The 14,949-nt window shown below is 46.0% G+C and overlaps 3 protein-coding genes across 3 annotated transcripts in view; 1 reads left to right on the top strand and 2 right to left on the bottom strand.

Moving 5' to 3' along the window:
- The window catches only part of LOC132765774 (zinc finger protein 850-like), a 1,095,673-nt gene that overhangs the window by 499,427 nt on the left and 581,297 nt on the right, over nt 1-14,949 (top strand). The window lies entirely within an intron of this gene.
- The window catches only part of LOC137094779 (zinc finger protein 208-like), a 208,478-nt gene that overhangs the window by 152,043 nt on the left and 41,486 nt on the right, over nt 1-14,949 (bottom strand). The gene's annotated exons all lie outside the window — the stretch shown is intronic.
- LOC132766077 (zinc finger protein 93-like) lies at nt 3,684-12,839 on the bottom strand. The gene is made up of 6 exons (XM_067465186.1): nt 12,699-12,839; nt 11,478-11,973; nt 11,133-11,259; nt 10,191-10,261; nt 9,642-9,768; nt 3,684-6,561 (listed from the first exon to the last, which is right to left on the bottom strand). Exons 2-6 carry the CDS (start codon nt 11,847-11,849, stop codon nt 4,844-4,846), a joined length of 2,415 nt encoding a protein of 804 aa, XP_067321287.1. The 5' UTR covers nt 11,850-11,973; nt 12,699-12,839; the 3' UTR covers nt 3,684-4,843.

The raw sequence follows: 14,949 nt of genomic DNA, 5'->3' as shown, positions 1-14,949 counted from the left end.
CCAGGTGTGGTCTAACCAAAGCAGAATAGAGGGGTAGCATGACTTCCCTAGATCTAGACACTAGGCTCCTATTGACAACCAAAGAGATTGAAAGATAGGCCTAAAGCCAACCTCAACAGCTGTGGCATAGACACTGAGTTTTGGGAAGCCCTGGCCCTTGGGGGCTCTAACTGGAGGTCAGCTGTGACCAGCAGTGCTGCGGAATTCAAAGAGGTATGAATGGAGGACGAAAGGAAGAAACGTGGCAAGAGGAAGGCGCATCAAGCCAACCCTGACCGGGACCACCTTCCATCTGGAAAGCAATGTCTTCACTGCAGGAGATCATGCGGATCAAGAATAGGGCTCTGCAGCCACCTACGGACCCACCACAAAGACACCACATCTGGGAGACAATCACCCTCAAGCTACGAGGGACCGCCTAAGTAAGTAAGTACAACCAAAGCACCCTTCGCAAGCAGGCTCTTCATGCCCATGGTTCTTGAGAAACCACTTTAGAGAAATCAGAGTTCTCGAAGGCTTTCATGGCTAGAATCACTGGGTTGTTGTAGGTTTTTTCGGGCTATATGGCCATGGTCTAGAGGCATTCTCTCCTGACGTTTCGCCTGCATCTATGGCAAGCATCCCCTCACTACCTCTGAGGATGCTTGCCATAGATGCAGGCGAAACGTCAGGAGAGAATGCCTCTAGATCATGGCCATATAGCCCAAAAAAACCTACAACAACTCAGAGTTGCGTTAGAAGGGTGTCACAGATTTCCACATTTCAGTCTTACGCATGATGACTACAAAGGAGTGGACAATATAGTGGAGTCATAAGTAGGTCTACCCGGTCAGGGTTGGCTTGAGGCACCTTCCTCTTAGCACATTTCTCCCTTTCGCTCTCCACTCGTGCCTCTTCGAATTCTGCAGCACTGCTGGACACAGCTGACCTCTAGTTAGAACGCCAAAGGGAACTATACAGGGTGAGGCAGCATAACTTCCTTTTTCCAAAACTTAATAGAACCCATTGCATGAATCAGAAAAAATATATAATGTAGGCAGATACCTAAAGTTTTGTTTTATGTAGTTTTGAAGATCAAATTAGGTAGGTGATGTCCCCCATTTTCCATTCTCCACACACTGAGTAAACCAATTTCTGGCATTTGTCATGACTCTTGCCAGCATAGCAGGCGTTATGTTGGCCATTTCTTCCTGGATGTTGGTCTTCAAATCTTGTAGGGTCCTTGGATGGTTCACATAAACACGGGATTTCCAAAACCCCATAGAAAAAAATTACAAGGGGCCAAATCTGGAGAGCGAGCCGGCCACTCCAAATCTGTTCGAAAAGTAGACCTCAACGGCAAAAGCATGCTCCTCGCTGTTCCAACGCATGATGGCGACGGAACTGTGTCAGGACAAAAATGTATACTCCCGCCTCTCGTACGAGACCACGAGCGCTCCGCTACTTCTTCAACCGACTGAATGGCGCGCATTTTGGAAAAGGAAGTTATGCTTCCTCACCGTGTATATATCTTGTTACCACTGGATACAATTAGAGCAATGGTTTAGAAGTTGGAGGGGAAAGAGCTTAGGGCAGTGGTTCTCAACCTTTCTAACACCGTGACCCCTAAATATGGTTCCTCATGTTGTGGTGACCCCCAATCATAAAATTATTTTCGTTGCTCCTTTATAACGGTAATTTTGCTACTGTTACGAATCGTAATGTAAATATCTTGTTTTCTGCTTCCCTGGAGACTAGGACGCGGAACAATGGCTTCAAACTACAAGAGAGGAGATTCCATCTGAACATGAGGAAGAACTTCCTGACTGTGAGAGCCGTTCAGCAGTGGAACTCTCTGCCCCGGAGTGTGGTGGAGGCTCCTTCTTTGGAAGCTTTTAAACAGAGGCTGGATGGCCATCTGTCAGGGGTGATTTGAATGCGATGTTCCTGCTTCTTGGCAGAATGGGGTTGGACTGGATGGCCCATGAGGTCTCTTCCAACTCTTTGATTCTATGATTCTATCTGAGATGCAGGATGCGTTTTCATTGTTACAAATTCAGCATAATTAAAGCATCATGATCAATAAGAAAAAATATGTTCGGGGGAGTATGGAAAACAGATGATGGGATTTGCAGTACCTTCAACCGATTCAGCTCTGATTTCCATAGACTACTGAGACCTCTACACAAAACTCTCATGTCAAACAAAAAATACTGGAGGGGTTTGGGAGGAATTGACAGTGATTTCAGAGAGATGTAGTTTACCTACATCTAGAGAGCATTGTAAACCCAAACAACTATGGATCTGGACCAGATGTAGCACGAATATTCAATTTGCCCAAATTTGAACACTGGTGGAGTTTGGGGAAAATAGACCCTGACATTTGGGAGTTGTAGTTGCTTGACTGACTAGTTTGCATGCCATTGAAGAGCATTCTGAACTCCCAACAACCATGGAATTGAACCAAACTTGGCATACAGAATTCCCATGACCAAAAGAAAATACTGCAAACGTTTGGGGAACATAGACTGACATTTGGGAGTTGCAGTTGCTTGGAGGTAGAATTCTCCTGTCATTAAAGAGCATTCAGAACTCCAACAATTATGGAACTGATCCAAACCTGGCATACAGAACTCCCATGACCAACATAAAATACTGGAAAAGTTTGGGAAAAATATACATACCGTGACATTACATACCATGCATTAGGGAGATGCCTGGGCCCCTCGGCTAGGTTGTGGCCTTGCCGGCAGGTGAAATCGCAACCCAGCCGAGGGAGGCTTCGTGCGAGGCGAGCCTTCGGCTGGGTTGCGGCCTTGCAGGCCGGCGAGACCACAGCCCAACCAAGGGAGGCTTCGCGCGGGGCCTAAGGAGGCGGCCTCACAACCCCTCCAAAATGGCCAAGCGACCCCCCTGGGGGTCGCGACCCCCAGGTTGAGAACCGCTGGCTTAGGGGAAAGAGAGCTAATGAAATTTGAAAACATAATATTAAAAGAGCAGATGAAAGAAGAAAATGAGTATCAGAAAAGGATAACCAGTAAGATATATGAATAGAGATCAAATCAGGAGAAGGGGAAGGTCATGCTGGCTACATGACCTTGGAGGTGTCTACGGACAACGCAAGCTCTTTGGTTTAGAAATGGAGATGAGCACCAACCCTGAGAGTCGGACACAATTAGACTTAATGTCAGGGGAAAACCTTTACCTTAATCATTGTTCATATTTTTTCCAAGTCAAGGACTCCATGTTTACAGGAGATGAAACAGACACAGCTTTTTTTTTACATTGTGCAAAAGTTTAAAATCTAATTAAAATAAAATAAAATACAAACGCTTGGAAGAAGAACAGCAAATATAGAAAACATAGAACACGGAAGGTCTTTTTTCCTGTCCAATCACCCCCTCCCCCCAAAGACCTGGGGAAACAGAAGGATCTTCACTTGCCAACAAAAAGATAGCAAATGGTAGTTCCCAATTTTCAGCCCATAAGAGGGATATTGTCTGTCCGTCCATCCATTCCTTTCTCATTTAAATGCAATCTATTATGTGCTGTGGTTTCACGTATAGTCAGGAGATAGATTCCCACCTTTTATGAGCAAAGCTTGAGGTCGTATTGTCTAAGTCAAACGTGTAGCCAATGAACAAGCACTTCCATTAATTTTTTTCTGACTTTGGTACTGTTTCTTCTGTTGAAAAAATATCTCCCTATGGTGAATTAAAATACAACGAAGTTTTCATCTGAACTTGTGCCTGGTGCCATGGTTTATTTAATATGACACGGTTTGCTCACAAATGATGCATTGCATAATTGTCCTCAAAGTCATGTTCAATTTGCCTGAACACATAACATGGAATGACTATTCTGCCTTGGTCCGACCACACTTGGAATACTGTGTTCAATTCTGGGCACGGCAGCTGAAGGGAGATATTGACAAACTGGAATTTGTCCAGAGGCGGGCGACTAAAATTATCAATGTCCGGAGAACAATCCCTATGAGGAACAGCTTAAAGAGCTGGATATGTTTAGCCTTCCCGCCAGGACCCTCACCCAAGTATAAGACAAGTGGAGCTTTTTCACCCTAAAAAAAGGATTATATTTGCGTTTACCACACTCCAAGCATTGGTATGGCTTCTCTCCTGTGTGGAGTCTTTTGTGCCTCACCAAGTCTGAGCTGTAACCAAAACATTTCCCACAATCTGGGGCAGATTGTCTTGTATGAGTTCTCAGGTGGCTTACAAGGGATGAATTCTGAGTAAAACATTGTCCACAATCCTGGCATTTGTACGGTTTCTTTCGTGTATAGATGCTCTGGTGTTTCACAGGTGATAACTTCCAAGGAAAACACTTCTCACACTCCTGGCATTGGTAAGGCTTCTCTCCTGTGTGGAGTCTTTTGTGACTCAACAAATAGGAGCTGCAAGCAAAACATTTTCCACATTCTGGGCATTAGTATGGCTTCTCTCCTGTGTGCAGTCTTTTGTGGCTCAACAAATAGGAACGGCAAGCAAAACATTTCCCACACTCCAGGCACTGGTATGGCTTCTCTCCTGTGTGAAGTCTTTTGTGCTTTACCAAGTCTAAACTCCAAGCAACTCCAAACACTTCCCACAATCCTAGCATTGGTATGGCTTCTCTCCTGTGTGGAGTCTTTTGTGGCTCACCAAGGTTGAACTGCAAGCAAAGCATTTCCCACACTCCTGGCATTGGTATGGTTTCTCTCCTGTGTGGAGTCTTTTATGCTTCACCAAGGCGGAACTCTCAGCAAAAATTTACCACATTCTTGGCATTGGTATGGCTTCTCTCCTGTGTGGAGTCTTTTGTGGCTCACCAAGGTTGAACTGTAGGCATAGGATTTCCCACACTCCTAGCATTGGTATGGCTTCTTTCCTGTGTGGAGTCTTTTGTGCTTCACCAAATCTGAACTCTCAACAAAACATTTTCCACACTCCTGGCATTGGTATGGCTTCTCTCCTGTGTGGAGTCTTTTGTGACTCACCAAGGTTGAACTGTAAGCAAAACATTTCCCACACTCCTGGCATTGGTATGGCTTCTCTCCTGTGTGAACTCTTTTGTGACTCACCAAGGCTGAACTCTCAGCAAAACATTTACCACACTCCTGGCATTGGTATGGCTTCTCTCCTGTGTGGAGTCTTTTGTGGCTAACCAAGGTTGAACTGTGAGCAAAGCATTTCCCACACTCCTGGCATTGGTATGGCTTCTCTCCTGTGTGGAGTCTTTTGTGCTTCACCAAATCTGAACTCTTAACAAAACATTTCCCACACTCCTGGCATTGGTATGGCTTTTCTCCTGTGTGGAGTCTTTTGTGACTCACCAAGGTTGAACTGTAAGCAAAACATTTCCCACACTCCTGGCATTGGTATGGCTTCTCTCCTGTGTGAACTCTTTTGTGGCTCACCAAGGCTGAACTCTCAGCAAAACATTTACCACACTCCTGGCATTGGTATGGCTTCTCTCCTGTGTGGAGTCTTTTGTGGCTAACCAAGGTTGAACTGTAAGCAAAGCATTTCCCACACTCCTGGCATTGGTATGGCTTCTCTCCTGTGTGGAGTCTTTTGTGTTTCACCAAGTCAGAATTCTCAGCGAAACATTTCCCACATTCCTGGCACAGGTATGGCTTCTCTCCTTTGTGGAGTCTTTTGTGGCTCACCAAGTCTGAACTGTAAGCAAATCTTTCCCCACACCCCTGGCAATGGTATGGCTTCTCTCCTGTATGGAGTCTTTTGTGGCTCAGCAATTGTGAACTGTAAGCAAAATATTTCCCACACTCCTGGCATTGGTATGGCTTCTCTCCTGTATGGAGTCTTTTGTGCCTCGCCAAGTTTGAACTGCGAGCAAAACATTTTCCACATTCCTTGCATTGGTATGGCTTCTCTCCTGTGTGGAGTCTTTTGTGGCTCACCAAGACTGAACTGTAAGCAAAACTTTCCCCACACTCCTGGCAATGGTATGGTGTCTCTCCTGTATGGAGTCTTTTGTGGCTCACCAATTGTGAACTGAAAGCAAAACATATTCCACACACCTGGCATTGGTATGGCTTCTCTCCTGTGTGGAGTCTTTTGTGGCTCAGCAATTGTGAACTGTAAGCAAAACATTTCCCACACTCCTGACATTGGTATCGCTTCTCTCCTGTGTGGAGTCTTTTGTGCCTTACCAAGTTTGAACTGCGGGCAAAACATGTTCCACATTCCTTGCATTGGTATGACTTCTCTCCTGTGTGGAGTCTTTTGTGTCTCACCAGGGCTGTACTCTGGATAAAAGATTTCCCAGACTCCTGGCTTAGGAAATCCTCAGTTCCTTGAAATATTTCTTCTTGGCTTAGATCTGGCGGTTTGTAATCAGCAATACATTTTGCTGATACTTTCCATTTACAATGGCTTTTCCCAGCACTGAGTGTCTTGTGAAGTATAAGTCCCGTATTTTGGGTAAAGCACTGCCCACATACATTGCATTTGTAAGGTCTTTCTCTGGCAGAATGTCCATCTTCTCTGTGGTTTTGTTGGTGTCTAGGAAGGCCCCCATTTTGTCCCAAATGCTTCTTGTGTTTGGTGTTCTGGTTATCTGCTGTGGAGAAGGAGAGAAACAATCGTTCTTCAGTGTGAGTGATAAGGACTCTGGGGAAATGGTATAAGAAAGAGACTGAAATGATCCTTCAAATAACATAGATATGGAGGAAAAGAAGATAGAAATGCTGTCTTCTCCATACCCCTTGTTCAGTAAAGATGGACACTGACTACCTGGAGCCTCTAAGGGAGAGGTGAGTAACATATCATCCAGAGCAGAGGTTTTCAACCTGGGGTCCCCAGATATTTTTGGCCTACAACTCCCAGAAATCCTAACAGCTGGTAATCTGGCTGGGATTTCTGGGAGTTGTAGGCCAAAAACATCTGGGGACCCCAGGTTGAGAACCACTGCTCCGGATGCTACCTGTTCCTCAGCCCAACCTGTTTTTTTAAAATTCTGTCTCATTCTCTCTGGGGGAATGGATGATTTTTCCCTTCACATTCAAATGCTTGCCTTTTTCTATAGCTCAGTGATGGGCAACCTTTTGAGCCTGCTGTGTCAAAACTTGCCAAAAAAGCGAGCATAACTCGTGTGGGATATCATTTTGAGAAAAAGAAACATAATTTTGTGATATTTATAGTTTTTAAGTAACAAAAATATATCATTGTAATCTACAACTGTATTTAACAAACCAAAAACTAATTATTTAACTTACCTGCTTAGTGTAAATTAAGATGCCTGCCGCTATTTCTACTTGCGGGAAGAACACCCATAGCACAGGTCCCCGCCTCCCCCTCACTTATCTCAGTAATTATGGTCCATTAGCAATCCATGACACCCCAGAACAGTAGATTGGATGATGGTTGTTGTGGTTCTGTGGTTACTGGTAAGGGCGATCACAGGGCCCCCAGAGATGCGTCCCCCGTGGCATTCCGCTGCTCCCTGATCCCCTAACGGCCCAACCAAAAGTCCCAGAACTAGACACTCTGTGCCAGAGTTTTGACCTACAGACCTCCGACACAGAGTGTCTACACAACACTACAGCAAATGTTTCATCCTCGGGTACTGCACTTTTCCGTGCAGGAGCCAAGGATGAAACGTCGTTCTCAGCATGCAGCCCCATACTTTTCTGTATGCAGGTGCGTGGGGCAGTGTGTTATCAAAAATGGTTACGTATGTCAGTGCTGACACGCATGTCATAGGTTCACCATCACAGCTCTAACTAAAAATTTACCTTGCTACCACTCATTTCACAAACACTCCCTCCTTTTCACTTCTCTCCCCCAACCTCCAGTTCTCTCTTCCCACGTTCACTTAGGTTGGATTTTTCTGCCCCAATGTAGAAGGGCCCATATCTAATTTCAGAGTGCTAAAGAGATTGTTACGGTTTTACATTACAAAGCTGGAAAGATACAAGATAGTGACTGTAAATTAAAAGGGGAGAAAATAATGAAGGCAGAGAAGGGAATAAAAAAAGGAATGTCTGCAAAATTCAACCAGATATAATGACATCCACATAACACCGCACTGGAGAGAGTGGATATTGCCTCCTAAGACTTCCAGGAAATGCCATTCTGTGGACTCTCCCTTTGTTCAGCCAATTTCAGTAAGGATTTCAGTAAGGCCTTTGACAAGGTCCCCCATGACCTTCTGGCAAGGAAACTAGTCCAATGTGGGCTAGGCAAAACTACAGTGAGGTGGATCTGTAATTGGTTAAGTGGACGAACACAGAGAGTGCTCACTAATGCTTTCTCTTCATCTTGGAAAGAAGTGACAAGTGGAGTGCCGCAGGGTTCCGTCCTGGGCCCGGTCCTGTTCAACATCTTTATTAACGACTTAGATGAAGGGCTAGAAGGCAGGATCATCAAGTTTGCAGACGACACCAAATTGGGAGGGATAGCCAATAGTCCAGAGGACAGGAGCAGAATTCAAAACGATCTTGACAGATTAGAGAGATGGACCAAAACTAACAAAATGAAGTTCAACAGTGACAAATGCAAGATACTCCACTTTGGCAGAAAAAATGAAATGCAAAGATACAGAATGGGGGACGATGCCTGGCTCGAGAGCAGTACGTGTGAAAAAGATCTTGGAGTCCTCGTGGACAACAAGTTAATCATGAGCCAAAAATGTGATGTGGCGGCAAAAAAAGCCAATGGGATTTTGGCCTGCATCAATAGGAGCATAGTGTCTAGATCTAGGGAAGTAATGCTACCCCTCTATTCTGCTTTGGTTAGACCACACCTGGAATATTGTGTCCAATTCTGGGCACCACAATTCAAGAGAGATATTGACAAGCTGGAATGTGTCCAGAGGAGGGTGACTAAAATGATCAAGGGTCTGGAGAACAAGCCCTATGAGGAGCGGCTTAGGGAACTGGGCATGTTTAGCCTGAAGAAGAGAAGGCTGAGAGGAGATATGATAGCCATGTATAAATATGTGAGAGGAAGCCACAGAGAGGAGGGAGCAAGCTTGTTTTCTGCTTCCTTGGAGACTAGGACGCGGAACAATGGCTTCAAACTACAAGAGAGGAGATTCCATCTGAACATGAGGAAGAACTTCCTGACTGTGAGAGCCGTTCAGCAGTGGAACTCTCTGCCCCGGAGTGTGGTGGAGGCTCCTTCTTTGGAAGCTTTTAAGCAGAGGCTGGATGGCCATTTGTCAGGGGTGATTTGAATGCAATATTCCTGCTTCTTGGCAGAATGGGGTTGGACTGGATGGCCCATGAGGTCTCTTCCAACTCTTTGATTCTATGATTCTATGATTCTAATTGCTCTGGTTCCAATACCTGTCTAATTCTGCCCGGCTTTTACAGGGGAGCTGCAGCTTCTTCACATATGAGAATTTAGGGAAGTGGCAGGGGATATATTTCCTAATTTTTAGGGTGGAATAAATATGCAAAAAATGGACTCAGTTTGATTTCTGCAATTGTGAATGAATGACACTCTCGCCACTTGAAAGAGAGGGGCATAGAGTTGGATTACTGCTGTATGTCTCACCCAGTGCACAATAAAATCCCGAGCCCCAATTATTCACAAGAACAGTGACTGAGATGATTTCAGAAATTATTTCCTCCAGAGAGCTGCTGATTGGGATCTTACATTTTGAAATAGAAATCCCCATCCGTGAGGGAGGCTTACCAAGAGAGTCCACCATCCCATGAATCTCCTCCATGATCTGCCCGTGCAAGGCTTTCTGACCCGGATTCAGGAGACCCCACTCCTCCAAAGAGAAATGGACAGCCACATCCTCAAAGGCGATTGGGCCCTGGTGGAGAAAAAACATATTTCTTTCTCACATCAGGGAAATCTAGAAAAATACTTACAAGGATCTCTTTGAAATCATTTATGTTTCTGTTGGTTCAATCTTTTCTGTTAAATAATGGCTTCAAACTTCAGGAGAGGAGATGCCACCTGAAAGTGAGGAAGAACTTCTTAATTGTGAGAGCTGTTCAGCAGTGGAACTCTCTGCCTCAGAGTGTGGTAGAGGCTCCTTATTTGAAGGCTTTAAAGCAGAGCCTGCATTGCCATCTATCAGGGGTGATTTGATTGCAATTGTCCTGTTTCTTGGCAGGGGGTTGGACTGGATGACCCATGAGGTCTCTTCCAACTAGGATTCTATGATCAAGCCTGGAACCAATGACCTCCAGGCTTCTCCCTTCCTCCTCTCCCAGGAATCCTTCTGTGTACCTGATTCAGTTCCACTCCATCACAAAGTGGAAGATGCGACTGTGGATTCAGCAACAACATCATTCCAGCCCCTGGGAGAGAGAGAGAGAGAGAGCAAGAGGTGGAAAGCTGATCACATAAACATGTCTCAGAGGTGACAATTACAGTCCTGAAAAGAAACCTATGAAGAATTGACCCTATGGACACAGGAACATTCTCCAGCCCAGGAATATGTAACATTTTGGAGTTCAGGACATTTTATCTCAACCAGTGCTGTGAATAGTTTGGACTGAAACAAGTGCTGGGCTTGGCATTGCAATTGACTCAAGTTACTGTTTGTTGTCTGTTTGTCTTCCAGCTCAGTTTCAGGGCTCATCTTATCTTTGGATCCCACCTGGGAAGATACTGAAGGGCTGATTTTTCAGTCCCACCCAACAGTATGCAAATGTAGAAGTAGAATAATAAAGAAAACTCTAAATCACACGGAAATTACACCTTTTGCAACCAAATCATACCTATATACTCATCTTTTTAAAAGATATTAATATTGATAATAATAATAATATCTGTTATAGTAGATTTTGTACATTTTTTCCATACACGTCATTCATCTATGTCAACGTTTCCCCAATCTTTTTCTTATTTCTCACTCTTCCTCCTTATTTTCCATGCATTTATCTAATATATCTTCGTTCTGTTCACTCTTTTCTTTCCTCCCCCCACCCCACACCCAGACCACAATTTCCATTATAACTTTAACTTCATCCATGAGCTCAGCTTTTCCTATCTCTGTACAATATTTACACTGGCTTCACCATTTTTATCCATTTCATACTCATATACTCATCTCAAGGCTGAATGATCCTGCATGTGCACCTTCTCGAGGACAAATTAATTGTGAATGTGCTACAATCCCAAGAAGGGGAATTTTCACTGGCAACTCCCAGAAGGGTTCCCTCTTACCCTCCAAGGCTGCAGCCCCATATCCTTCCTGCCTGAGGTCCTTCTGCTGGAGGCTCCGGGTGGTGTCTGGTGGAGATTTCTCTGATTCAGGGACATCAGGCTGGACTTTAATGCAGTTATTTTGGGCCTGAAAGAACAAAGAGAATTTTAGAAGTAGTATGGAGAAAGAAATGTAGTATGGAGAAATGTGCAAGAACTGCATTCTGAGATTGGCCACAGAGGCCGAGGGAGCAGAGTCCGTCAGCTTCTCCCTCACATCGGTCCCATCTTGGAAGGAAGGCAGGATGTACGTTTAATCTCTCCATCAGTCCCAAGGTGAGTGAAGCCAATAGGCAATGCTCTCACCTGTCCTTCCTGCTTCTCGTCCTCTGCCCGACTCAGGAGGAAGCCTTCCGCCAGGGCCACCGCCTGGGAAGAGGTCTCTGCCCCACACTCTCGGACCCAGCTCCCCATCTCTGGGGGCAGGATGCTCAGGAACTGCTCCAGGATCACCAGGTCCAGCATCTCCGCCTTGGTGTGTTGCTCTGGCTTCAGCCACTGGCGGCAGAGAGAGTGGAGGCGGCTGCAAACCTCTCTGGGTCCCTTGCCCTCTCGGAAGGAGGAATGCCTGAAGCGCTGGCACTGTGTGTGGGCATTCAGGAACGTTTGTGTAGTTCTTTCCCAGGATTCCCCACTGCTCCCGGAGGCCTTGCCTGCTTCAGGTCCAGGTCTCTCCATGTTGGATCCACTCTGATGAAGAACCCTACCGTATCCAATATGCTCTTCCTCCCTCTTCTCTCAAGGAAAAGAAACCCCAGAAGAGGCTCAACTCCAAACTTCTCAGCCAAAAATCACATTTCCTCTGTGAAAGAAAGAAAGAGGCTTCGAGAGGCTTTTTCTTAGAGAGTAAAAAAACCCAAACAAACTCCAAGCCCTTTATTTATTCCAGAGCCAGGTAATGCTTGGCCATCCTTCCACTTGGGCCTCTGCTTCTCCAGCCTCCAGACCCACCTGGCCTCCCATTGAGCTCCCATTCAGTCCCAACCCACACTGAATCCCCCTGTGATTCCTTCAGTGGATGCCTCGTGATCCACAGCCGAAGAAGAATAAAGGACTTTGAAACAAGAGACAAAAATCAATATCACGACTAGAGTAAAATATTTGGAAATCCAGATGACAAAGAGAAACTCTGAATTATTATTATTTAAGCACTCAAGGGGGGAAAAGAGGATTCAGGCAGGCAGGTGAGTGGGTGGGTGGGGAGGAAAGAGCCCTGCCCCCCCCCCTCTCTCTCTGCCTGCCTCTCCCTCCTCCCAAGGATCCCCAATTGCTCCCTTGTGCTGACCCCCAATATCCCCTCTGCCCCAGGCCCCCTTCTCCCCATGGCGCCCCAGGCTCAAGGCCAGGCTGCATCTCCTTCCAAGGAGGAGAGATCAGGAAGGGGTGGTTTCCCTTCTTCTCCTTCTCGGCCAGGGTGTGTTAGGAGGCCAGCCTGGGAGGGAGGGAAGGAGGCCTGGCCCCACTCCGGCCCTCCCTCCAGGGGTGGTGGGCTTCGGCCCCTCTTTGGCCCTTTGGAAGAAAACTCACCGGAAGTAGGAAGAGAAGGAGGAAGAGGAGGAGAAGATGATGATGGAGAAGAGAGGCTGCAAGGAGGAGGAGGAGGAAGAGGAGGAGGAAGTTAAAGGGGGAAACTCTTCTCTCCCAGCCGGGCAAGGAAGGGTTAAGGGGAGAGAGTTTGGTTCCTAGAGGGGCAGGAAAGGTGGGTCTGGGGAGGCCAACTTCTTTCCTGCCTCTCTAGGAACCACACTCCCTCCCCTTAACCCTTCCTTGCCCAGCGTTCCTCTCAGGAGTGGGAAAGAGCCTCTCTCCAAAGCCCTGGAACCAAAGGACTGAAGATGAAGGCAGAGACAGAGTCATGGAAGAAATATTCCATATTCATACGATAAATGTATTCTCTTCCTGCCCAACCCTTGCTGCCCAACCCCACTGAACATGAAGGGTAATCCATCCATCCAGGGAGCAGAGCAGAGCCTGTATTCATAGGATAGTTAGCTAGATATATTCTCTCCCAGATGCTCCAGTGGCGCAGTGGGTTGAACTACTGAGATGCTGAACTTGCTAACCGAAAGGTCACAGGTTCGAATCCGGGGAGCGGGGTGAGCTCCCACCGTTAGCTCCAGCTTCTGCCAACCTAGCAGTTTGAAAACATGCAAATGCGAGTAGGTCAATAGGTACTGCTCCGGTGGGAAGGTAACTTCGCTCCATGCAGTCATGCAAACGTCAGCGTGCTGGAAGAAGCAAAGACCACCAGCATTGAAGCGATGGTCCTCCGCCATCAACTCCGCTGGACCGGCCACGTTGTCCGGTCACAGGTTCAAATCCGGGGAGTGGGGTGAGCTCCCTCTGTTAGCCCCAGCTTTTGCCAAACTAGCAGTTTGAAAACATGCAAATGCGAGTAGGTCAATAGGTACTGCTCCGGTGGGAAGGTAACGTCGCTCCATGCAGTCATGCAAATGTCAGCGTGCTGGAAGAAGCAAAGACCACCAGCATTGAAGCGATGGTCCTCCGCCATCAACTCCGCTGGACTGGCCACGTTGTCCGGATGCCCGACCACCATCTCCCAAAGCAGTTGCTCTACTCCGAACTCAAGAACGGAAAACGGAAGGCAGGGAGAGAGTCATGGAAGAAACATTCCATGTTAATACGATAATTAGATATGTTATCTCCCTTCCAAACCCTTGCTCCCCACCCCTACTGAACATTAAAGGGAATCAGTTCTCCCAAGGAGTAGAGTAGAGCAGAGCCTCCACCTACCACAGAGAAAGAAGGTCTCAGCCGTGGGGGGCGGGGGGGGGGGGTGGTCAAGACCCAGGGCTCTCTTTCCCCAAGGAGGAGGAGAACAGGCTTGGATGGGAGATACAGGAAAAGAAATATAAAGATAGGCTTAAAGCCAACCTCAAAAGCTGTGCAAAGACACTGAGAACTGGGAAACCCTGGCCCTTGGGGAGGTCACAAATGGAGGACGTCTTAGAGAGGAGGGAGCAAGCTTTCCAGTCCATTCTTTGTGGTTTTGTGAAGTTGTGTGAATTTTTGTGTGTCAGTATGTTCATATTTATTATGTCCATTACTTTTATAATCCACTGCGCCGCTGTGGGAATTTCTTTAGTTCTCCACACTTTGGCTAGGTTCATTCTTGCCACTGTTATTAGATTTAAAAAATTTCTTATCGATGTTCTTTTCCATTTTGAAATTTACTATCTCTAGTAACAGTGTTTCTGATTTTGGGTTGAATTTTATATTTAGGATCTGTCCATTTTTTTTAGTATGGCAGTGATGAAGTACCAGTTTACCTTATCAAATGCCTTTTCGGCATCCAGGAACATTTTTTTTCATAATAATAACATTTAGCACTGTTCTCATATTATCCTTTAATTGTCGTTTAGTAAGTATCTCTAAGTATTTCATTTGGTTTATTTTGATTGTCTTGTATTTTTTTTAACTTCTAATTGAAGTTTCATAATTTCCCTCATCACATCCTTAATCATAGAATCATAGAATCCAAGAGTTGGAAGAGACCTCATGGGCCATCCAGTCCAACCCCATTTTGCCAAGAAGCAGGAATATTGCATTCAAATCACCCCTGACAGATGGCCATCCAGCCTCTGCTTAAAAGCTTCCAAAGAAGGAGCCTCCACCACACTCCGGGGCAGAGAGTTCCACTGCTGAACGGCTCTCACAGTCAGGAAGTTCTTCCTAATGTTCAGATGGAATCTCCTCTCTTGTAGTTTGAAGCCATTGTTCCATTGCGTCCTAGTCTCCAAGTAAGCAGAAAACAAGC

Source organism: Anolis sagrei, chromosome 2 (genome assembly GCF_037176765.1).
Source record: "Anolis sagrei isolate rAnoSag1 chromosome 2, rAnoSag1.mat, whole genome shotgun sequence".
NCBI classification, from domain to species: domain Eukaryota; kingdom Metazoa; phylum Chordata; class Lepidosauria; order Squamata; family Dactyloidae; genus Anolis; species Anolis sagrei.
The sequence above is the reverse complement of the archived record's forward strand: the minus strand, read 5'-3'. Positions and strand labels throughout refer to the sequence as shown.